This window comes from Gallus gallus, chromosome 8, assembly GCF_016699485.2.
Source record: "Gallus gallus isolate bGalGal1 chromosome 8, bGalGal1.mat.broiler.GRCg7b, whole genome shotgun sequence".
Taxonomy (NCBI): Eukaryota; Metazoa; Chordata; class Aves; order Galliformes; family Phasianidae; genus Gallus; species Gallus gallus.
The window spans coordinates 3,997,078-4,019,309 of NC_052539.1; the positions used below are offsets into that span (position 1 = coordinate 3,997,078).

Genomic DNA, 22,232 nt, shown 5'->3' on the forward strand with positions numbered 1-22,232 from the left:
ATTCGCAGACGATCACACAGCTGTTCAGAGCAGAGGCTGCAAAAACATTCCCAGCCCCACTCGGGTTGCTGACTGCCCACGGCAGTCACTCGCCAGGTCATTGTGAAACCCCACGAGCAAGGTGTGTTATTGTCACCAGTAAATGCAGCACTGTGCATGCAGGCACTGACCCGTGATTCCACAGGGCTCGGCTCCCGGTCCCACCAGTGCTGGGGCAGTGGCTCATCGGAGCTAACAGCATCAGGCTGCACAGGCAGGCCGTCATGCTGTGGGGTTACCCATTCCCAGCTCTAGCAGCAGCCACACCGCCGGGCCAGTCCAACCCTGCTGCACACACGTGCAGGAGGGTGCCTGGCTGCCCACGCAGTGCCACCTTTGGCACATGGCTGGGATTTCCAGACGTGGGACAGGAGAACCTGTCCAAGTCCCAGCTACGTGGAAAACGTCCTGAAATTCCATCCAGGCACAGCTTCCCACTGTCTCCCCACGCAGAGTCTGGCCAAGAATCTCCATTCCCGTCTGCTCTTTCCTACGAGCTTTCCATTAGCAGCAGCCCCGGGAAGCCTCCTGGCTGGAACCCTTCATGGGAGGTGTTGGTGCATTTTCCTGGCACCATTTCTCTCGCAGTGATTGTGCCTTCCTGTGCCTGGGCTGGCTGAAGATGCGGTACCCACTGCTTTGCAGCCCAAGGTGGGAAAAGGGGTCACAGAGTGCCGACAGGACCTTGGAGTGAGTGCAGGGCAGGGGCACTCCGGGCCATCCCTGCTGCCACAGCACAGCCCTGTCGCAGGGAACTCCCTGGTTTATGGCCCTCAGGTATTTGCTCTCTGCAGCGGGGCCGTCCGTGCGCTAAGGGAAACCTGCTGCCCTCTGCAGTGGAGGCACAGGGAGGGAGAGGGATGGCCACATGCTGTGAGGCTGTGTCCTTCTTTTAGATGGAGCTGCTTAGCTCCACCACACTGAAAACAGGGCAGGAGCAACTCGGGGAGATCCCAGGACAGGGAGAGAGAAGGAATGCAGCCGCGGGTCACACACCCATCCAACTCCATCAGCAGCGTGCACAACTCCATCCTATCAGCACAGCTATTCCCAGATCCACCCCACATCCAGTCCCCAGACACCCCAAGAGCTCCCAGGGTTGCCCCCTGGATGCTCACACTGTTGGGAGCGCACTGGTGATGAATGTACAGCCCTGATCCTCCATTGGACAGACTCACACCATCCCACCTCTATCCCTGCACCCTATCCAGGATTTGGCCCCTCTCTTTGACTCACCCTAAGGATGACCCAAAGCCCAGCCCAGCCAGCCAGAGCTGCAGCATTTCCTTTGGGGAGCACCAGAGCTGGTACCTGGCCCCGTGAGAGCAAGCTGTGCTCACTGGGCCGCTCCTAATACCCCTCTTAAATCACATCTTCCAGCACTTCATCCCTTTCGGTTCCCGTTTTCAAGTTCCCAGCAAATGCTTTAAATCTGTCCTGCCTTCCTGCCCAGCCACACAGCACCAGCTGCATGCAGGCTCCATGCACCTCCCCACGTTTCAGGTTCCCCTTCCAACTGTGACCATTGCATCCCTCTCCTGCAGGCAACCCGTATCTGCTTTGGGCTCTGTTTCCCCCCTACCCTAGAGAACACGTCTGTAACCACCAGCTCTCGCCAACTTTCTCATCCCACCAGCGAGCCCAAGCCGAAAGAAATAATAAAATACTTCATGTCCCCTGGGGGAAAGATGTTTTCCAGGCCCCTTTTGGCAGGAAGGGGGCATTTTCAGCTCGCGTAGGTCTCCCAAAAATAAGTACAAAAACACAGTGAGGATCAGAGGCTGAGCTGCCTTCCCACTCGAAGCGCTGCTCTGCTGCACCAGCACTGCCCTGAGCCCTTGGGCACGGGTTAGGCTGTGCAGGACTCCACAACCTACCCTGGCACCACCTGCAGTGCCCACTGCCTCTCCCCGTGTCCCCAGGCTGCAGGGCTGCACAGGGACGAGATGCTGCCTGCCTGCAGCAAACCTTCCCAGCACCCACTGGAGCAAAGCTGAAGCGCGGCCGTCTTTAGTTGTTCCCCAGCAAAACCTCCCACGGTGTGTGGGGGGGGGATGTAAAAAAGGAAAAGGAGAAGAAGAAGGAGAAGAGGGAAAAGAAGAACCAACCCCACCCAAAGCAGAATGAACGTCATGTTTGAGCCTGGCAGCGCTTTGCACCGTGTCATGCTCAGATCCCCCGGCCCTCCCAAAAAGGTGGGCTCATTAAGCTCATTAATGAATAAGGGTTTCAAGGAGGGCAGCAGAGCTCGGTTCCAGCTTGCAGGTGTGACAGCAGCCGTGAGCAGTGCCATTTTTGCCCTGCGGTGCTGCGGGGCCCAGGGGGCAACAGGGACCCTCATCCCAGCAGCGCTGCAGCACAGCACAGCACTGCTGCCCATGGGGCCGGGCCCTCTGCTGCGGTTCAGGGCAGGAGCTCGGCGGGGTCAGGTCTCCATAGGAACACCACCAAACACAAACATACACATCCGCTTCCAGGGCGCAGGGACTGCTGCACCGTGCCTGGGAAAGGGCTGAGGCTGCCGCGGGGAGCCAACAGCACCCATTGCCTCTCCGTGCCCCACAGCCCCCATGTCCCACAAGGAACAAACGGGGACAGGAGGTTCCGTGCCCATCCCCGGAGCCCAGCACACACCGCCTCTCTCAAAACCTTTATTATCAGCAAATAACAAAAGTCTGGGGAGCTCACGGCCGGGTGGGTGGGCAGCGCAAGCAGCGTGCGCACAGGGACGGGGCGAGGGGGTGTCCCCACAGCTGGGAGCACAATGACAACAGCTCATAAATAAACACCGCGACGGGGAACCTCGGGCTCGGGGCCCAGTGCGCTCTGCCCCCCCCTGGGAACGGGGAGCGGCCGGACCCCATAGTGGGGTGAGTTTGGGGGGGGGATGCCAAGGATGGGGATGCAGGAGCTGAGCCGCTGGGGGGCCGCTGGTGTCACAGCATCTCCTGAAGCTGAGGGATGGGTGGCACACTGGGACAGCAGTGACCGTCCCCAGCAGCCTGTCCTGGGGAGGGCAGAGCGCACAGGGGATGAGCAGAGACGCCTTCTACCTTTGCCTTTAAACACTGAAGCTTATATTAGGGACTACGGTATAGAACCCAGAGGTTCTATAGAGACAGCAGAGAGCACAGCTCCGTGGCCGTGGGCTGCTCCGGTACTTGTAGGTGCGGGAGGTGAGCGGGGCCGCCTAGGGCTGGTTCTTCGCCTCGGGGTCTTTGTCGTAGATGTAGCTGCCCACGGCTCCGGTGTTGACGCCTGCAAGGAGAAACGCGCACAGCGGTGGTGATGTGAGCAGGACGGGCGTCCCCCCGCCCCGCACCCCCGGCACTCACCCTTGGGCCCGAAGAGGATCCCGTAGCAGGGCTTGTGGCAGTAGGGCTGCCCGTCGTGCTGCGCGGGGAGGAGAGAGACGTGGCACTGCGTGGCACCGCGGGGCTGCGCAATGCGCTGCGCGGAGCCGCGCTGCCCTCTCGCGGTGGCACAGCCCGGCACGGCACAGCACCGCGGTGCGGGGCCGGGGGTGGCCGCCCTTACCTCGGCGTGGCCCCCGGGGGTCAGCGTCTTGCTGCAGCGCTCGCAGCGTAGGCAGGGCCGGTGCCAGTCCTTCCCCAGCGAGGTCACCTTCTCGGCTGCAGCGGGGACAAGAGGGTCCCCCCCCGCACGTCACCAACACGCGGGGACATCACCTCTTCGGATAAAACCCCACGGACCCCGGCCACCCCCTCGCAGTTGGTGCGTGCCCCAGGGCTCCTGCCACCAAGTGCCAGCACGGAGCACGTGCCCAGCACCAACCACAGCCTTACCAAAGTAGACCCTCTTGCCGCAGCGCGGGCACATGTTGGGCTCCCCGGTGAAGGTGGTGACGCTGGAGGCTGTGAGACAGAGGGACGTGAGCGTGGGACACCTCACCCAGCCCCCAGCCGGGTGCCCCGCGCCCCCTTTCTCACCTTTGCTGGGTCCCTTGGGTGGAGCAGCGTTCACTTTCCTCTCCTCCACCCTGGCTGGGTGCTCAATGGGCCCCGGTGCACTCTGCCCCTCAATCTGCGGCTTCTCATAGATGTACGACCCGGCACCGCCGATGTTCACCCCTGCAGTGAGGCAGAGGCTGCAGCAGCCCAGGGGTCTCCATCCCCTCCCAGCCCCATCTCACCTCCCCCAGGCCCCTATCCGTGCTGGGTCTCCACGGTCCTTCAGTCCCAGCTTCCTCCCCACCCAGGCTTTATGTGGCTGTGTCTGGGACGGGGGAGCAACTCCACCTTCTGTTCGAACTGGAGTTTGCTTTTTGTAATTTATAAATAAATAAAGAAGGAGGGAAGGGAGGGAGGGAGGGAGGGAGGGAGGGAGGGAGGGAGGGAGGAAGGAAAAGGAAGGAAGGAAGGAAGGAAAAGGAAGGAAGGAAAAGGAAGGAAGGAAGGAAGGAAGGAAGGAAGGAAGGAAGGAAGGAAGGAAGGAAGGAAGGAAGGAAGGAAGGAAGGAAGGAAGGAAGGAAGGAAGGAAGGAAGGAAGGAAGGAAAAGGAAGGAAGGAAAAGGAAGGAAGGAAAAGGAAGGAAGGAAAAGGAAGGAAGGAAAAGGAAGGAAGGAAAAGGAAGGAAGGAATGAAAAGGAAGGAAGGAAAAGGAAGGAAGGAAGGAAAAGGAAGGAAGGAAGGAAAAGGAAGGAAGGAAGGAAAAGGAAGGAAGGAAGGAAAAGGAAGGAAGGAAGGAAAAGGAAGGAAGGAAGGAAAAGGAAGGAAGGAAAAGGAAGGAAGGAAAAGGAAGGAAGGAAGGGAGGGCCAGCTGTTGGGACTGATCCCCCTCCAGAAGCTCCTCTACCCCTCTGCACACAGCAGCTGTGGTTTTGGGACCCACTCAGCTCATGGCAGCCCAACTCCTGGGATGCATTTGGGGCTGTGGGGATGGGAGCAGCAGCAGGGTACAGGCAGGGCCCACACATACCTTTGGGGCCAAAGAGTGTTGCGTAGCAGGGCTTGTGGCAGAAGGGCTTCCCGTCATGCTGGGGAGAGAGGGCAGTTAGGGTGCTAAGAGGCGAGCGTGCTCCTCGTGGTCACCACCATCCCTACCCACATTCAGAGACAGTTTAGTGGCTATAGTGGTGATGGGTTGCTGGTTGGACTTGATTAAGAGGCCTTTTCCAACATTAACAGTTCTATGAGAGCACGGTGGCTGTGCCCCAGGTGTGCCCACTGGCCACTCTGGCCACGTTGCACCCATGCTGGGCACCCGACACCCCGGGTAAGGCAGCACCTCCCTACCAGCTCCATCCCAGCACATCCCCAGCCAGGCGAGGAGAGGCCTTTTGCTCTGCTTTGCCTCCACCCTTGTCACCATACCCCTTGCCTTGGCCGCAGATCAGAGCCCCGCTGCTATCAGCTCTGCTATCGGCCGGGGGCGATTATGGCAGGAAAGCACCAAGCGGTGATAAGTGCTGCAGCACTTCTGTCCCACGGCCCAGCGGCCGCCCACGGGAGGGGGCCCTGAGATAACACTGCTGCAGCCCCGGCTCCAGCAACAGCTTCCCACAAGGTGCTGGGAACCGAGTCCAAGAGAAAAGAAAGAGCGCTTGTGCCTCCGCATCCTCGGCCCTGAGGTTCACAGGACACAATCAGCCAGGCCTTGGCTGCCGTCACCCCAGCAGAATTTGGCCTTATATGGTGAGGGAGAGAATTCTCCAGGCTTAACTCGGCCTCACTGCCCAGCTGCCCTGGCTGCTGCCAGCAGCCCCTCAGCTGTGCCCCGCTAAGGAGCTGGTGACACGCTGGCATGAGAGGCCGTGCACTGCCCGGGGCGCAGGGGACGTGCAGTTGCTGCGGGGCTGAGCACCTGCTGTCAGCTCCATTGCACTCCCAGCAATACTGCTGCAGGGCTCACTGGGTGCAGCATCAGCTACCGGCCCCAAACTGCTTCCTGCCACGTCCCCATCCCTGGGGCATCAGACAGCACGTCAGCACAGCGCCTGCTCCTTCACCTTCTCCATATATTGACATTTTGGATGGATTTGGGGCTTTCTCAGCTCCATTAGGAGCTGTATGGGAATGCAGGCAGCTCTTCAAGGATGGGGTTCTCGCCCTGCTCCCGCCCAGCTCCACGCCTGGGCTCAGCCCCCAGACCCCACACCCCCACCACCCCACTCTGCTGCCCGTTGGCCTTCACCTCAGCGTGCCCTCCTGGGGTCAGAGTCTTGTTGCAGCGCTCGCACTTCAAGCAGAACTTGTGCCAGTCCTTACCCAGGGACGAGACCTTCTCGGCTGCGGAGAAACGAGAATGAATGTGTGCCCTGTGCCAGCGTGGGGCTGTGTTATCATAGTGCCCACACCCCTATTCCCATCAGCTGCTCCGCTCCACACGATGTTCCCAGCACCGTGCTCCTACTCCCCATGTCTATTTTTACTCCCTGCATTGCCCCACACGGCCCTGCTCCCATTCAAATATTTAGAGTTGCCATGCCCACCCGGCCCAGCAGCTCCTGCTCATTTTCATGCCTCAGCTGCCGTGCCTCTGGCTCAAACCAGGACACAGACAGCCCCCGGTGTCACCAAGGCTGGGTTCAGCCCTGGAGAACACCCATCCGTGTGTATGGGGCTGGGAGCGGGCACGGTGCACACCACGAGCCTGGGGGCAATGCACTGCAGGCACCAGAAACAGCTTCAAAGCCTCCAGTTCTGGGAAGGTGAGCACTCAGAGACGGGCTCCACAAAGACACCTCCTCCAGCTGTCCCCTCTGCACAGCCCCAGGGCCTCACCTACGTCCCCATCCACATGGTGCCAGCCCTGCTTCTCAATGGGACCTGTGAGCACCAGGACAGCAGTGCCTGGTGGTTCCTTCCCAGCTGGGGGGTCCGCAGCAGGGACAGCTGGAAAGCAGCACCATCCCATCGAAGCCTCCGTAAAACTCAATCATAAGGGCCAAATAAAATATTTAACGAGCAAATAAAAGCTCAGCCCCGCTCCACAAGAACAGCCCTCCGCAGAGGAATGTTTCCCAGCCCCTTTCCCCTCATAAGGACTTCAGCAAATGTCACCGGGCCGCGTTGGGTCGGGATGGGGGCCAGGAGCCCCACAAGGGCAGGTCCAGCTCCGAGAGCTGTCCCCTTCCCACGGCAAATGGCTGTACTCAGGATATGCCACAGAGCCAAGATGTGCCAAAACAACCCCGTGGCCACCCAGCACATCAGCCCTGCTGGCAAGCAGGTGGCTGTGAGCTACAGAGATGGAGGAGGATGGAACTGGAAGCACGGACCTGGGCTTCGGCGTCAGCTGGGAGCACGGCTCAGCTTTGCGCAACAGCAGTCCCCAGCTGGGTCAGCAGCTTCTCCCAGCAAGGGAAATTCACCGCAACCCGGCTTGGGCCGCCCGTGGGTCACGAGGGCGCACACAAAGGGACATTCCAGCCCGGGGCTTTCTGGACGCACAGCAGCACGAGCCCCGGGTATCCCTCCGTGACCGCAGCCGGGCTGTGGGGCCGCGCTGCGCCCGGTGCCAGCCGGACACCCCGGTGACGCGCGGCTCAGCGTGCAAAGCCAGGCTGCCGGCCCGACCCGGGGACGGGGCAGCTTCCCCAGGGAGGGAAATGGAGCGTGAGCGGCTGAAAGCCGAGCCAGAGGCTCGGGACCGAGGGGCCGCTCGGCCGCATCTCAGCGGCTGCACGGCCGGGCCTGGGGCTGCGTCACCTCCGGCCGCCCCCGCCCCGCAGGGAGCAGCGGGAGGAAGCTCCCGGCGGATGTTTTGCAGCTCTCGCTGCCTATTGCAGCTGCCGCGGCCCCCGCCAGACGAGATTCGCCCCCGGGGCATCTCGGGCGGCTGTAAGACCCCGCCGCTTCTCGGACCTGCGGCCCCGGCAGGGGATGGGCGGGAGGGACGAGGTGGCCCCTGGGTGCCGTCCCTCGCCCTCGGCTGGGAGCGCACGGCCGGGCACCCGCAAACAAAGGGGACGGGGAACGGAGCCAGGCGCTCCGAGCGCGCTCCGCCGGACGGCCGTCGGGCCGCATTGTTCGCCGCGAGCAAAGGAAGCCGCCCGCAGCCCGCCCGGCCCCTTCCCAGGGCGGCGGCCTTTTGTGCCGGCGCTGCCATCCGAGGTCGCATCGGCTCCGGCGGCGAAGGCTCCGACCGCACCCCGCTACGGAGGGAACCCCCCCGTCGCGATCCGGGCGGGCTGCGGGGCCGGGGCTGCCGCCTCGTTCCCGGAGCGAGCCCACGGCCTTCGCTCCTTTCTTCCCTCCCCTTTGCCTTCCCTCCCTCCTTCCCCGGCGGGGATTTGCGGCCCGCTTCCCCGCGGCGCACCCCGCACCGCAGCCACGATAGTAGCGGGGCCGCCCCGCCCGCTCAGCCCGCAGCCAGGCGCCGTGCCCGGGCGGGGCCGCCGGCGTAGGCGAGAGGAGAGCCGAGGGATGGGATGGGATGGGATGGGATGGGATGGGATGGGATGGGATGGGAGCCCTCCTCCCCGCCCGGGCCGGCACGGAGCCCTCGCCCCGCCGTTCCCGCAGCCCCTGACAGCACCGCCGCTCCTCCGGCCGCACACAGCGGCTCAGGGCAGCCTCGAGCGAATTCCCTCTCCGTTTTTCACGGGGCTGCTGTACTTCATCAGGCCACGTGCACACGGGACGTGCCGCACGGGGACGGCCGTGCTGGGAAAGGTCCCGCAGCGCTCCCATGGGCACGCTTCCCGGCTCGCTCGGGATAAAGAACCGGGCATCCCCGGGCAGCCGCAGTGGAGCTCCCAGGAACGCTCTTACTGCTCCCTTCTCGTCTGGCTGCTCTCTGCCAGCCTCCCGCTCTCCCTCCTGCTGCTCCGGGCCCTGCGCTGCCACGAAACGGCAAATGGCAATCAGGGTGCACGGGGTGAGCTCGGCAGCCCTCCCTGACCCGGCACACAGACGCGGGCTCTCCCCGGCCGGGAGCACCGTGTTCCTCCGAGCTGATACAATCTCATACAGGCGGCTCCGGGGCTATGAAAGCATTCCCCGGCTCACATCGGCGGGGTTTTCCAAGCGATGCTGGAGCAGCCGAGCCCACAGCGGCGCCCCCCAGCCCTGCCCCGCACGGCCACAGCCGGGCTCTGCCGTCCCCACCGTGGCAGGGATGCTCGGCACCCGTCTGTGTGCTGCAGCACCGGGGCTGCCCCACGGCGAGCCCTGAGCGCCAGGACCCACTCCCAGCCCTCGGCTATCACAGCCCTATCGCAGCACACGCCCTGGCTGCTGGATTTTACCATAACGCTACGAAGGCAGATTTTCCATTACCTCTCACCGGGGCGTTCCTGCTCCACCTTTCCTGCCCTTTCCATCCCCCTCCTTGGCCCCGTCACCTCTCTCCGTCCACAGGCCCGAATGGGGACAGCAAAGAAGGACAGAGAACGAGAATCTCACGCCCAGCCCCCATTCCCAGGGGTCAGGGCAACCCGCACGGCACTGCGGGGCCTCCTGGAAGCCGCGGTACTGCACGCACTGACCCCGCACAGAGCGGGGGGTGGAAGCTGACGCCTGCCCTCCCAAAGCCAACGTCCCGCAGCTCACAGCAATGGGCAGCTTCCCACGGCCGCGTCCTTCCCCCGCAGCGCACCCCACGAGGGGCCGAGTGCCCTCTGTTAACGTTTTGCAGAGCCCACGCATGCTCCCGGAGAGGCCGCCCGAGGACACGGGGCAGCGGTTGCATAAGGAGGGCAGGCACTCCGAGCGGCCCTTTGTCAGCGCTGCCGCGGGGATGGAGCCCCGCACCCGCACTGGGCACTCACCGGGGTGAGCTGCTCCAAGCCGAGGGCAGCGGTTACTGATTAATTAATTGCAGGGCGGCCTCTACGGCCGGATTCCTGCAGGGCAGCCCTGCCTGCACGGGCTCAGCCTCCACACGCCCCACCGCCACGGTTGGAGCCCCTGCGAGCGAGGCGGGTGCAGCCCAGCGCCGTGCCCACGTGCTCGTAGCATCCCCAGGGCTTTGGGCTGCTCCGTGCTCAGGAAGCTCAGTACAGGAAAACAGGAAACCTCCCAAACCGTGCTGCCAACCGCCGGGAAAAGGGGCCCGGAGGCGGATAGGTTCGGCTGCGGTTCGCGGGACCCCGCAGAACCCACTGTGGCACAGCACAGCTCTGGGCACCGCGGCTCCCTGCAGCCCCATCCCTCGGGCGCTCCCTGCCCCGACCGCAGCCACCTGCCAGCGCCGCGCTGCCCCGACCGAGGGGAGGCGGCTGCGTGCCCCGCTGCGCCTGGAAACTGAGCTTCCAAAAGCCGTCTGACAAAAGAGCCAGAAGACTATTTTTATATTTTCCCCGTGCTTTTTAAAGGCCAAAAAAAAAAAAAAAAAGCTCATTCTGCAGCTCAGGAAACGCCCACATCCTTCTGAGTGCAGGGAGGAGTCTCTGGATTTTTCCAAGGAGCGCGGAGCAACAGGCGGGCTGGGCTGGAAATGAGTTTTCCATCGGTACCCACCGCTGTTGGCTTCGGTTGGCCGTGGGGCCGGCAATGGGATATGGGGGCGTTTCCCACGCGTGACCCGCAGCCGCGGCCCCACGAGCTCCCGCCCGCGGGTACCTGCGCTGACGAGAGGGGCGCTGGGGATCACCGCCCGCCTGCCGGGGCCGAGGGATGCTCGGCTGTGCCATGCCCTGCCAGCGGGTAACCCTGCTCCGTGCCCGGCTCTGTGCTGCCGGCAGCCCGCGGAGCAGCTCGTGGCCTCGCGCAGAGCGCTCACTTGCCTTCCGTGCGTTAAATAAACCGAGCTGGGTTTATTCCATGGGAGCCTGGGCGGTTCCCAAAGGGGAAACCGAGGACATCAGGAGCGCGCGCCGCAGGCTGTTCGAGCCACGGGAGAGAAGTTTCCGGCCGGCTCCCGCTCCGGTTCCCCACGCTCCATCGTAGGATGGGGGGAAGGTGCCGCCGCCCCCTCCCTCCCGCGGGTCCCCGTATCCCCGGAGGGGACGGGAGAGGGGAACCAACGGGGCACCGGCAGGGGCTGCCCGCCGCCCCCGGCACGCTGCTGGAAGCAGGACGGTGGCACGTGCCCCGTACCGCCCCGCGGCCTCAGGGACTTCCGAGCCCCCCGCAGCCACGGAGGTCGGGGCTGCACCCCCTGCCCCCCCCGGGACAGGAGGAGCGCTGACCCCGGGCCGTGCCCAGCGGGCTATTTTCTGCTTCAAAAGGAAAAAGTTCACACGGGGAGAAACGTCTGAGGCCGAGCCGTTCCCACCGCCTCCCCCCCCCCCCCCACAAATAGGTTTATTTAAAGGAGGAAGAGAGCAAATTCCTATTTCTGTGTTTACTTGGAGATGGCCGGGAAGGAATGAAGGCTCCCGGTGCCTCCACCGCGCGGGCACCGCCGGCCTTTCTGCGCCCAACGAGCGCGCCGAGGAACCGGGGGGTGGGTACGGGGGGACCCCACAGCCGGGATGGCCCCGGGGCCGCCCCGCTTCCCGCAGGGCCGGGACTGAGCGCCCACCCGGGCGGAGCCGGCACCGAACCCTCTGACAAAGCACCGCAGAAACCCGAACCGCCGCCCGCGGGAGGCGAAGCGCACACCTGGCCCGGCGCTACGGGAGCGTCTCGGTGCGCTCGCACCTGCCCCCCTCCGCTCCTCCCCACCGAGCCCACCCTCGCCACGGTCTGTGGGACGGATCCCCCTCCGGACAGCGGGACGCGGCCCCCACCCGTTGTACGGCACCGGGGCGGGCAGGGCAGGGCAGGGGATGCGCTGCGCTGCGCTGCGCTGCGGGGACGCGCGGGGGGTGGAGAGGGGAGCCGTGGACGCGCTCACCGAAATACACGGTCTTGTCGCACTTGGGGCACTTGGATGCCATGGCGGGAGAGCGGAGCGGAGCGGAGCCGTGCCGTGCGGAGCCGTGCCGTGCTGTGCTGTGCTCCCCGCTCCGCCCGGCCCCCGCCCATTGCCCGAGGTGGGGGGGGCCGGGGCGGGGCTGCCCGCCTCGCGTCTGCCCGGTCCGGCCCGGCTCGGCCCCGCAGCAGGTGCGACCCCAGAGCTGCGGGTCCCTCCCGGGGGCGCTCGGAGCGGCCGCGGCCGGGCAGGGAGCGGGGACGGGGCTGCGGGTGCCGCTCCGGTCGCCCCTACGCGCGTGCACCGGCGACGCCGCACAGCTCGGGCAGCGCCCAGCAACCCCCCCCTCCTCCCCCCGCCCCGCTCACGGCCCCGTGTTAATCTGCCCCTGCTGCTGATCCCCCTCCGGCAATCGGCCCCCAGCCTGCCGCCCCAGGTCGCCCAGCCACGGCACCGCCGGCTGCCCCAGGCCCCCGCTCCGGCCGGGCCGGGCGGCAGGGCAGGGGCTCAGGGCATTCTTAGACGCGTTTTTTCCGGATGGGATAACCGAGAATCCCAGCTGAGCAGCCAGGACGACGGGCCCGATACGGAGACCTTGGCGGGGGACGACGCCCGAGATAACGCCGTTGGGGGCGGCGGGGTGCGGGAGGGCGGCACGTCTTCCCCCCAGCCTGCACGGCCGGCGCGGTCCACGGGCCCGCGCCCCCCCCGCGCATCCCTGCGCCATTTCGCTCGGTCGCCATGGAAACGGCCATGTCAGAAATCCCTCCCGGCGCGGAGGGATGCGCGGGGCCGTGCAGCGCCGCCGGGTGCCAGCTGTGCGGCAGGTGCACGGCACGGGGGGGGTTCGGAGGACCCCCGGCGCCCTTCTGGGGCCGAGCCCTCCGCCGCAGCCCCGCAGGGTCGCGCGTCCCCGGCCGGGCGCCGATAAACAGGAAATCTGCTGGGTGAAACCCAAGCCGTTGCATTATTCATCAGCCCGCAGCCTGGCCCCGCTCCTCGGCCGTTGTCACATAATTCCTCCTTTCTCTGCCGTCAGCTGGCGCGCAGCCGCCGGCCTCGGGTGCGGGGACCGAACCCCGGCGCCGCGCGGTGCGGGGACGGTGACAGCGGCTGTCTGCGGCGGCTGCACCCGCAGGGCTGGAGGGCTGCTGGGGGCCAGGCTGCCCCGTCACTCTGCGCCCAGCTGCCGTCGCAACAACGGCTGGCTTTGTCACCAGCGGGTCCCCGGCGGGGCAGGTGGCAGCGGTGCGGGAGTGGCGGCTGAGCCGTGCAGCCGTGCTGTGCAGCCACTACGGCCACACAGGGATCGGCGGATCCCCGGCACCCGCACGGCATGAGCCACCCCCACGGCACCGGGCCCCTCCGGTCCCAAAGGAGACGGGGCGTCCCACACTTCACCCCAAAGCCCATCGGTTCCCATGAGACCCCGTGACAACAAGAGCACAGGGGAGAGCCCTGGGAGGGCTGGGCACAGCCTGTGCCCATCCGCCGCCTGCATCTCCCCGTGGCACTTGGTAGCATCAGCCTCGGCGGCCCCAAAGGCAGGATCAGCATCAGGAGGACCGCTGCACCCACCCGACTGCACACACACAGCATCCACGGGCACAGCCAGCAGCGAGGGCTCACCCAGCGGGCCAGCAGGGCTGCTCGCACCCCGGGCTGGGGGGAATTAAGGCGATCACCCAAAGGTGCGAATCCCTGCCTGCAAATGCGCTAAATCCCAAGCGGATCTGCTCGCTCAGGAGCAAAGTGGCTTTGGCTCGTGCTCTCTTAATCTGCCCCAGCTTAGGTCCTGTGCTGCCGCACTGAGCACGGGGCTGTCCTGAGGCCTGGGGATGTGGGACGGGTGACCCGGGCGGCACCTTTAGTGATGCCTTCCACATCAGCCATCCGTGGGCTCCATCCCTCGGCTCCAGCTGCGCCTGGTTTCCACGGCAACGGGAGCTGCAGCTGCCTTCCTGCAGCCCAAGCCCAGAGATGCTGCTACCCGGGGTGCCCATACACGGAACCGGCAGCGCTGTGCGTGCACTGCAATGGCAGCGGCGGCCTTCCCAGCCAGCACTGGGACTGAAGAGACCTAAGGGTCAGCCATGGGGCATCCCCTGGCCACAGTGGGGCTGCAGCTGGCAGCGGGGCAGGGCTCAGCCCTGCAGGATGCTGGTGGGAGCAGCAGAGCTGAGCAGGACTCGGCGCTGGGGCGGGTCGAGCAGAGAGCTTTGCAGGGATATGAAGGGAAAGCAAGGAATAAATACGGATAACTTCCCCCCAGCTGCCTCGCCTTTGGCTCACCCCTCTCCCCCTGCTCCGGCTCCCCCCGGCTCTTTCTTCCTCCTTCAGATGCAAACAGCACAAAAACGTGGCTGCAGAAAGCACTGGGCTGGGGCTGAAAGGCCCCCCCTCCCTCTGTGCCTTCTGCTCCTATTTGTCTCACGTTTTCTGGCGTCTGGAATAACTGGATGCGTTACAGGACGGGAGACCGGGGGGAAAAATATTCAGTAAAAAAAAAGGTAAAAGGTTAAGGGGAGAAAAAAACCCAACTACTGCACGCTGGGTTCGCCCAGAGGACAGTCAGCTGTGTGTGACCTCTCCGTCCCTCGTGCCCAGGGCCTGCCCATGCTGGATGAGCCCCGTGCTGAGCCAGGGCCCTTTTGGGGTCAGGGGCACAGGGGCAGGGGGTGCTGGCTCTCATCAGGCGGCACGTGCCAGCAGCAGGGCAGCACATCACCGCCTCACCCCCGCCACCTACTCATCATTGCTTCTCTCCCTTAAAAGGCATCCCAGTCCCCCGCTATCGCAGCAGATAGCACCGTCACTGGGTGTGATAAGCGGGGCCGCAGCCAACCCGTTTGTCCTTGCGAGTGGCAATGGGTGCCCCCGTGTCCCCTTCCCACGGGGCTGCAGCCACCCCTCGCTGCTGCCTCTGTCCTCGCCAGCTCCGTGCTGCGTGGGGACAACTCCACAGCTGTACAAACGCTCGCAATAGCGGCGAATGACCCCAGCAATCACAGCAAGCTGCTGCCCTCGGCACAAACATCCCCTCGGCTCTGAGCTGCCAGCGCTCGCTGGACCCAGGCTGTTTGGCTGCAAGGCACGGCCCAAGAGCCCCGCTGAAGGGCCGGGGGAACAAGCAGCCCATTGACACACCGCTCACAGCCAGCAGAGGCTCCCAGGCGGCCCAGCACGGATGGGTCTGGCAGCAGAGCTCAGCCCTTGGCTGTGTGCAGTGCAGGGGGCTGGCTGCGAGGAAGGGACCGGGATACAGCGCCGCTGAGGAGCTGAGAGGGGCTCGTGCAGAGCTGGCAGCCTGCAGGGAGGCGTTGGGTTCACAGCCCCGGCCCAAACCACATCACTGAGCCCAGGGCTGTGCTTCAGCCCCCATCCCGAGCTGAGGAGACGGGACAGGGTGCTGGTAGGGGTCACGCTGGGCCCAGGCACTGAGGAGCCATCCTTGAAGCTCTGCCCGTTGCCGGAGCTGAATGGCACGTTTCAACAGAGGCCATCTGGAATTGGCTGAGCACAAACATTTCTGGGCACCACAAGGCCGGCTCCACGGCCCCCGTGCACAGGCGCACAAAAATGCCAAATATTTGTCCAGAGGAGCCCTGGCCGGCTGCCCTCACACACAGCAGGGCCAGGCCTGCTGCTGGGACAGGCCGTGCTGCTGGGAAGGGGCTCCGGGTGCCTCAGCCCCCCTGTGCAGCGCTGCCTGCTCCTTTGGGCTCCCGGGAAGCAGAGCAAAGGCAGAGGGAAGCAGGGATGTGCTGCAAAGGGCACACGTGCTCATGACGTGGACGTGCCCCAAAGGCGTGGATCATGGCCGATCCCATCCCTATTGTCTCTCCCAGACTCTCAGAGAAGCATGCACTGAAAAGCACGTTTAAAGAAGAAAACAAAAACACAGGGAGCAGTAATGCAGCCACGGAGGCCGTCATGCCCCAGCTTGCCTGCTTGCAGCATTCCCTCCTTTCCAAGCTAACGCCGCTGCCAACGCTCCTTTGAACTACAGCGTGGTTAAGGCCGTGCTGATGGCTCAGAAAAAGCAGAGAACACGTCGGGCCCTGTTTGTGTAATGGTACTCAACCCCTCCTCCCTCCACCCCAACCAAAGCTCAGCGCAGCGTTCACTCCCAGCCTTCCCATCACCCCACAGGGCCTCAACCCCCACTGCTCTGCTCTGCTCTGCATGCCCGCAGTGCCGGGTGCTGACCCACCTCGGCCGCTCGCAGCTCCATCCCACACAACCTAACCCAGCTGCACGCGGGTTTCCCAAGGTCTGGCTTGTGTAATTGCTTGCTCTGAGGATCCAGAGCCTGGAGCGGAGCTGGCACGGGCTCCAAATTTCCATTTCAAAGGGAATTTCAGCATGTACTTTGCTTTACAACTCCACGGTAGCGTCCCACTTACGGTCCGCCCTCCCACAGCAGGAATGCGGGTTTCGGAACCATTCGTTTTGGTCACGCTTTTTGTTTCCACGCCATTCCCAAAGCACTGTTAAGGAGAGCGTGCCATCCTCGTGGGCCAGCAGCAAAGCACGGCTCACTGCCAAAACCCAGAGGGAAAAGCAAGGTGCCTGTCCTCCTGGCTCTGCAGCGTGGAGCAAACACAACACCTGGGCTCTCCCACCTGCCCAGGGCTGCCCTCCTTCAGAACGCATCATCCCTTTCCATCTTAAGGGCTCGCAAGGAGCTGGAAGCAGGGGCTGGGGGCGAATCAGCTGTATGTACCCCATTTACCAGCCCTACAGCAGGAAAAAAGCAGAAAAAATAACAAGATTAGGAGCAATCCCTGCATCAGCAGTGCATCAGCAAGTGAATGAGGATACCATTTTCAACGTAAAAGGCTGATCAGGGAGAGGCTTGGAGACAGCAGATGGTCTGAGAGGGGCAGCTCAGGGCTGGGCACGTCAGTGCCGGGGCCTGCTGCTGCCTTTGTGTTTCCTGAGACCTGGCATCTCCCTGCCACTGCTAAAGGTATCCTCCAAACCCTCCTCCCGTGTCGGTACAGACGTCAGACAGGAAAGCACAGGGAGCGAAGTCTCCTCCAAGCTGTCGGAAAATGGCATCCACGTTTAAGGACACGCAGGGGATCCTTCAAAGCCACGGGCAGGTCAGGATATTCTCTGCTTGCCCGGACCCATTTCCAAAGTCGCCCCTGGAGTCGCTCCAAGAAAGCTTTGAAGTCGTTTCACAGCGCAGAGCTGGCACCCCCAAGCGGTCGTTTTGGCTCCGAGCAGCTGCTGCTCTCACATGCCGGTTGTCCCTGCCGTGCCAGGTGATGTGCAGCCACGGCTGTGCCACCACACAGCACCGTGCAGCTGTGCATGGGGAGGGGCTGATCCGGACACCGATGCTCAGTGTGACCCTTCTGATTCCACGTGTGATCCCTGAGACTGCTCCCTTACTGAGGAAAAAAAACCAAACCACCGAGCGTTACGAAACCTTCCTGCTGTCAGCAATCTTTCTTACGTACAGGAGTTAATCCCACTGAGTGATGGAAGCACAGGGAAACTGCCAAAGCACTTTGGCACAGCCTGCACGGCGCTCGCAGGCGGTCCGAGGGCTTTCTGGCTACTGAGCTCAGCGCCCTTCGCATCGCCCATCCTTCAGCTGCCCCCTCCTGCCTCCAGTTGTGGGCAGGAAAGCACGCCCCGTAGTGCAAAACGGGCTCACGTGTGCCCAGCACACACCTACTCACCCCCAGGTAAGTCTCAGCCCTCCCAGGCGGAGGAACGTTGGAAGCACTTTGCTGATCCTTGCTAAGGAATGAATGTAGAAACGAAGCACTTCAACATGGGCGCGTTCTGTTGCTCAGCCCCTGGGATTTCACTCCGCCACACTGTCAGAGCCATGCCACGAAGCAGCCCACGCACACAAAGGGCTCATTCAGAGCCGCGGCATCCAAGAGGAGGAGGGAGGGAGTCGGATTCTGAAGCCTCAGAAATATCTCAACTGCACGTTAGGGAAAGCAAGCTGTGAATGGCTGCTGCCCTGACCAGCACCACTGCTGGGGCGGCGCTGTGCAAACACCTGGAAGCACAACACAGCTCTCGGATGCAAAGAGGAGCGCGGAGGCTGAGCACCACCGAGGGTCCCCCCCTCGAGGGCTGTGCCAGAAGAGACAAAAAGCAGCTGTTTCACAAAAGCTCACTTTTCCAGGTTTATTTAAGTAAAGTTAACTGAATCGTTTTCATTTTGTGGGGGGGGGTTCCTTTCTGCCTCGCCCGGCGGGCCGGCAGCGTCGCACAGAATCACGGTTGGACTGTGACAACCCAGATACAACTTCGGCTCATCTCACCGCTGACACGTATGGAATGACTTGGGGGGTTATTACATGCTGTGTCTGCTGGAGGCAGGTACATGTACAGATCAGCACAAGTTGCAAATGATAGTTTACATCCTTTCAAAAACAGAGCAGGGCATTCAGCAGATGCGCTGCGATGAGAAGACATATGGGAAAGAAATCATACAGACTTGCAAATACAGAAGAAGTTCAAGAGATGCAAGAAACCTCAAACACAAGAAATGTCAAGGGGGGGGGGAAAAAAAAAAACAAACACTGAACTTCAGACACAACGTGTTCAAATTAAAACCCGGCTGTAATTTAAACTCTCTTCCAGATGGGAAACGTACAGTAACGCAGTGTAAGAGAAACCAGGTTTTTGTCCTGGGAGAAGCGTGTCCAAAACCACGGATGCACAAACAGGTTCAGAATTCTAAGCAAAACGTCCCTGGGCATTGGTGTACTTGACTCTTGGAGCCAGAGCAAAGCAATTCATTACACTGCTGGGCCTACTGCTGGCTGCGGGTGGCACGGCAGCACATAGGGCTCCAGATGTCAGAGAGAAGGCAGCGCGCAAACTGCTGGTCGCAGAGAGAAGTGCTATGAGCCACATCTCCCAGGGATGGATAGAGCAAGGGCACCCAACTCCGGCAGCCTGGCCTCCATTGCACACACCGTTAGCGTAACGCTCTGCAAGGTTCTTCCGTTCTTAGCTCACTCCTTTCTCAGCCTGAGTTGTTTCTGTCTGGTGCAGGAGCACAACTGGCCGCGAAAAATGATCCAAAAAACATAAGGGGCAGGACCAAAGCAAACAGGCTGAACCCGGGGCTGGCTCCCAGCTCCTACGAGCAGATATCTGATAGAGGTTGGAAATGTATCTACAAAAGAAATCATATAAATGAAATAAAAAATGGCACCGTCCACAAAATTAAAAAACAAAAACAAAACAAAACAAACCCAAACTTACAACACAGCCTCGTAAAAACGGCTTCGCAACGAGAGCTCGGTCACAAAAGAAGGGTTCTAGCTCTCCGTATGTCAGAAGAGGAAACAAAGCTAAAAAGTACTAGTCCACATTCTCTTAATAAGTTAAACTTACTTTCCCTCCCCCTGTCTACAAAAGGGGTAGAAGCAAAGGAGAAAAGAGGCTACCAAAAATAACGAGGAAAAGAAAGGAGAGAGAAGGAGAGAGCGCGCGCGAGAGAGAGCAGTCTGTGGTCGGAGGCTCAGAGCAAGGCTGAGTTCCTTTTAAGGGTTTAAAAGATGCAAAACAGTTCCTCAGAAGTTCCCTCTCTTCAACAGTTAGTTCAATGCTGTAGCCATAGAAACTCAAGTATACATCGGAGGAGAGATTCTTTCGGGCAGATCGGCCGCCATCCGGAGAGCTGCTCAGCGTGCGTTAATCCTCAATGATTATGGGTTCATCATTCATGGGCTGGCGGAGCTGCACTGCCTGGATTGGCCGGAGGATAATGGGCTTGTAAGGGCGTCTGGCGGCTCGCTTGGCTTCGGAGGAGGAAAGCAGCTTGCGGATTTTCCTGCAGACAGTGAGGAAGAAAGGAATGCATTACGGAGACCGAAGGCTTAGGCGGTGCAGGCCACTCTGTTTCCCCAAGCAAAGCCAGGCCTGCACACGCAGGGGCTGCTCCCCAGCGGGATGGACCGATGCTGTTTATTTTGGCAGCGCCTTCCCCGGGGAACTTTTGTTTTCCCATTTAGAAACCCATCAATGAAGAGGCCAGCTGCATTCAGCGTTCCAGAAGCCTCTCCCTGCAGAGCAGAAGGCCCCCCCTGGCCCAGTTTCACAGGACCGGGGTCTGCTGCCATAAACGCATCGCGTGAAGCAGTTCCGACCACATCACTCATCTATTTTGCTGCATGCAAGCACATCCACACGACGTGCTGCAGGCAGCTCTGTGGGAACGCACAAAGACAAGCAGCAAACAAATCTCTGGCAGCTCGGGTCACTTCCCTGCCTGCTAATCTAACCCACTGCTGCCATTCCCTGTTCCCCAGCAGGTGCACACAGCTGCCTCTCCCTGCAGGCACAGCCAGCAGTGCTCCATCGTGCCCCTGGGGCTGTGTCACCAGGCTGAGTTCCCACAGGGGAGCTCCAGGGCTGCCACTAACAAGGGAACCAATGCTGCAGCCTTGTTTTTCTTTTGTAATAATTGTTTTCTTACTCTCCCCACTGGGAATGCTACCAAGGCGTCTTCCCCTTCTTATTTCTCCTGTTCTGCATGCACCCAGTCTAGAAACGAACAACCTTTAAGTTTAGCACTTAAGAGTTTCCCTACGTGTTACAAGGCCAGCAACAAATCTTATCATAGGCAGGAAGTAGATTTCCATCAGAAGAGAAAGTAAAGCACAGATAAAGATAGAACAAAGGCTTAAAATTAGCAAAATAAGGTGGAAAGAAACAATACAGAATGACTGCTTGCTTCCTTCTGTTGATACCAGGCTTAGTTAGAGGAAGTGCCTGAGAGAAACCAGCAAAAACAAAGAAGTGCACTGTATAATTAACAGGAGGAAATCACTTCCAGAGGATGTTGTGGTGGTCAAAAGCATATAGAATTTAGAAAGGGAGGTGATAAATATTCACAGGAGTAGTCCAGCAGCACCATTATGCACAGCCTTCAGCTCAGGAACTGGGACCACAAGGAGGGCTTGATAAGGATGCTTGTCCCGTGGACTCCTTCCTTAAAGGCTTTCCAGCTTTTTCAGTGCCAGAGAGATCTGACGCTGCCTGAGAGGAAGGGCAGCCACGTGGCTTCACAATCCACAGCCAGACCGGCTGCCCCCCCCAGAGGTGACTGCTACGTTTCTGCTTACTTGACATGAGTGGGGCCAAAGCTCTCGTTTCCAAAGGACACACACACATATGCAGACATCTCCCTCCACTACACGTCCTCATTTCTCCAGTCTCTTCTGAAGCTTGCAAGGGTATGGGGTGGGGAGAGAAGAGAACTGGGGGGGGAAAGCATGTAGGAGTAGGGGGACCTCGAGGGGAGGGTTATTCCAAGACTCACTTTGTTGAAGCCCACCTACTTTTGAACCAGTGGAGCTTCTCACAGTGCCTGTGCTCCGTCAGACACCCTGCCACCAGAAATCATCTCTCAGCAGCTCTACGCCCTGATCAGCTCACGCTGTGCCCCACTCACGTCAATTATAAATGCTGAGCTCTGTACTGTGATGCTTGAATTCAGTAACTTATTACTTTCAATCTACCAACTTCTCGAGCTGCTCCCTCACAGCTACCCAGTCTCCTAGCACCGTCCTCGACAGCACCACACAAAGGGGACAGAGGGGGGTAAAACTTCAGGAAAACCTGCTTTCTGTGACTGAGAACACAGCCTGGCCCTCAGCTGGAGGACGATATGCAGATAGTGCTGTTAGATTGATTGCTACGGAGCCTACACAAAGCTCAGCTTGTTTCGGAGTTCACAAACAAGCCTTACATTCCTGATGCTGGAATGCAGCAGATGGCTCAGGGAAAAGTTAGAGGTGAAACGCCCAGCAGAAAACCCGTGCCACTCACAATGCTACACGGCTCAAAGCTTCCCTGCTTTTCAGCAGGCTGCCAAACGTCTCTTTTCACACTCATCACTTAGCAAAGCTGCCGGACAAAGAAGCCCGTTCTTTTTTCTCTTGAAGAGATACCATCTTAGTGAGCTGATGCCTATTGCTGTGCTGTGACTGCCATGTCTGAGATGTGCTGCTCGCTGGTCCTTCCTGCCCTGGGCTGTCCCCTACAGTAAGCAGTTCTCACATCCGACCCTGCAGTTGATGCATATTCTCTCTGTTCTGTACAGATCAAAGAGCAGGGCTTTGTGGTCACATTGAGACATTTCTGCCCCAAATCTGCAGTACTGCTTGTGGTTGGGATGATAAACGTGGCACTTCTTGCAGCTGGAGGATCGTGAAATATGCCTCGAGCACGTGAGGACTGAATTAGAGATTGAAAGCCTTGCATTTGCCACGGCACGTGATTGTGTCAGAGCTTCAGATCTGTACCAGGATCCCAGCACCTCTTCCCCAGAGCAAGATGACAGGAATAAAGACACACTTCCCTAAAAAGCTAATGACTTCTCTCACTTTGCTTTCTATTGCACAGCAGATCCCACTGCTTGCTTTCACAGCACCTCACAG

The 22,232-nt window shown here is 61.1% G+C and overlaps 2 protein-coding genes across 7 annotated transcripts in view; both read right to left on the reverse strand.

The window, feature by feature from the left end:
* Positions 1-2,676: 2,676 nt before the first annotated feature.
* Positions 2,677-11,893, reverse strand: CRIP2 (cysteine rich protein 2). Of its 2 annotated transcripts, none has more exons than XM_015290408.4 (8): positions 11,785-11,893; positions 6,193-6,287; positions 4,978-5,035; positions 3,990-4,130; positions 3,846-3,914; positions 3,577-3,671; positions 3,375-3,432; positions 2,677-3,297 (listed from the first exon to the last, which is right to left on the reverse strand). In XM_015290408.4, the coding sequence occupies exons 1-8, from the start codon at positions 11,825-11,827 to the stop codon at positions 3,230-3,232; spliced, it is 627 nt and encodes a 208-aa protein (XP_015145894.2). In that variant the 5' UTR covers positions 11,828-11,893; the 3' UTR covers positions 2,677-3,229. The 2 variants fall into 2 exon arrangements, with proteins under 2 accessions (XP_015145894.2, XP_015145893.2); XM_015290407.3 differs by having other exon boundaries at positions 9,555-11,893.
* Positions 11,894-17,947: 6,054 nt separating this feature from the next.
* The window catches only part of MTA1 (metastasis associated 1), a 66,318-nt gene continuing 62,033 nt past the window's right edge, over positions 17,948-22,232 (reverse strand). For all 5 annotated transcript variants that reach the window (XM_015290320.4, NM_001012953.2, XM_015290319.4 and 2 more), the window contains one exon: positions 17,948-19,621. In XM_015290320.4, the coding sequence (XP_015145806.1) occupies positions 19,483-19,621 (139 nt within the window). In that variant the 3' untranslated portion in view covers positions 17,948-19,482. The remainder of the gene's footprint in view (positions 19,622-22,232) is intronic.

What these genes read in the sequence shown, in the direction of transcription:
- CRIP2 (XM_015290407.3), bottom strand. Translation starts at nt 9,693, where the DNA reads ATGCAACCGCTGCCCCGTGTCCTCGGGCGGCCTCTCCGGGAGCATGCG. An exon ending in GTGGGAAGCTGCCCATTGCT is followed by an intron (nt 6,288 to 9,554) that starts GTGAGCTGCGGG and finishes GTTTCTCCGCAG; the next exon opens with CCGAGAAGGTCTCGTCCCTG. An exon ending in ACCCAAGGGACCCAGCAAAG is followed by an intron (nt 3,915 to 3,989) that starts GTGAGAAAGGGG and finishes TCTGTCTCACAG; the next exon opens with CCTCCAGCGTCACCACCTTC.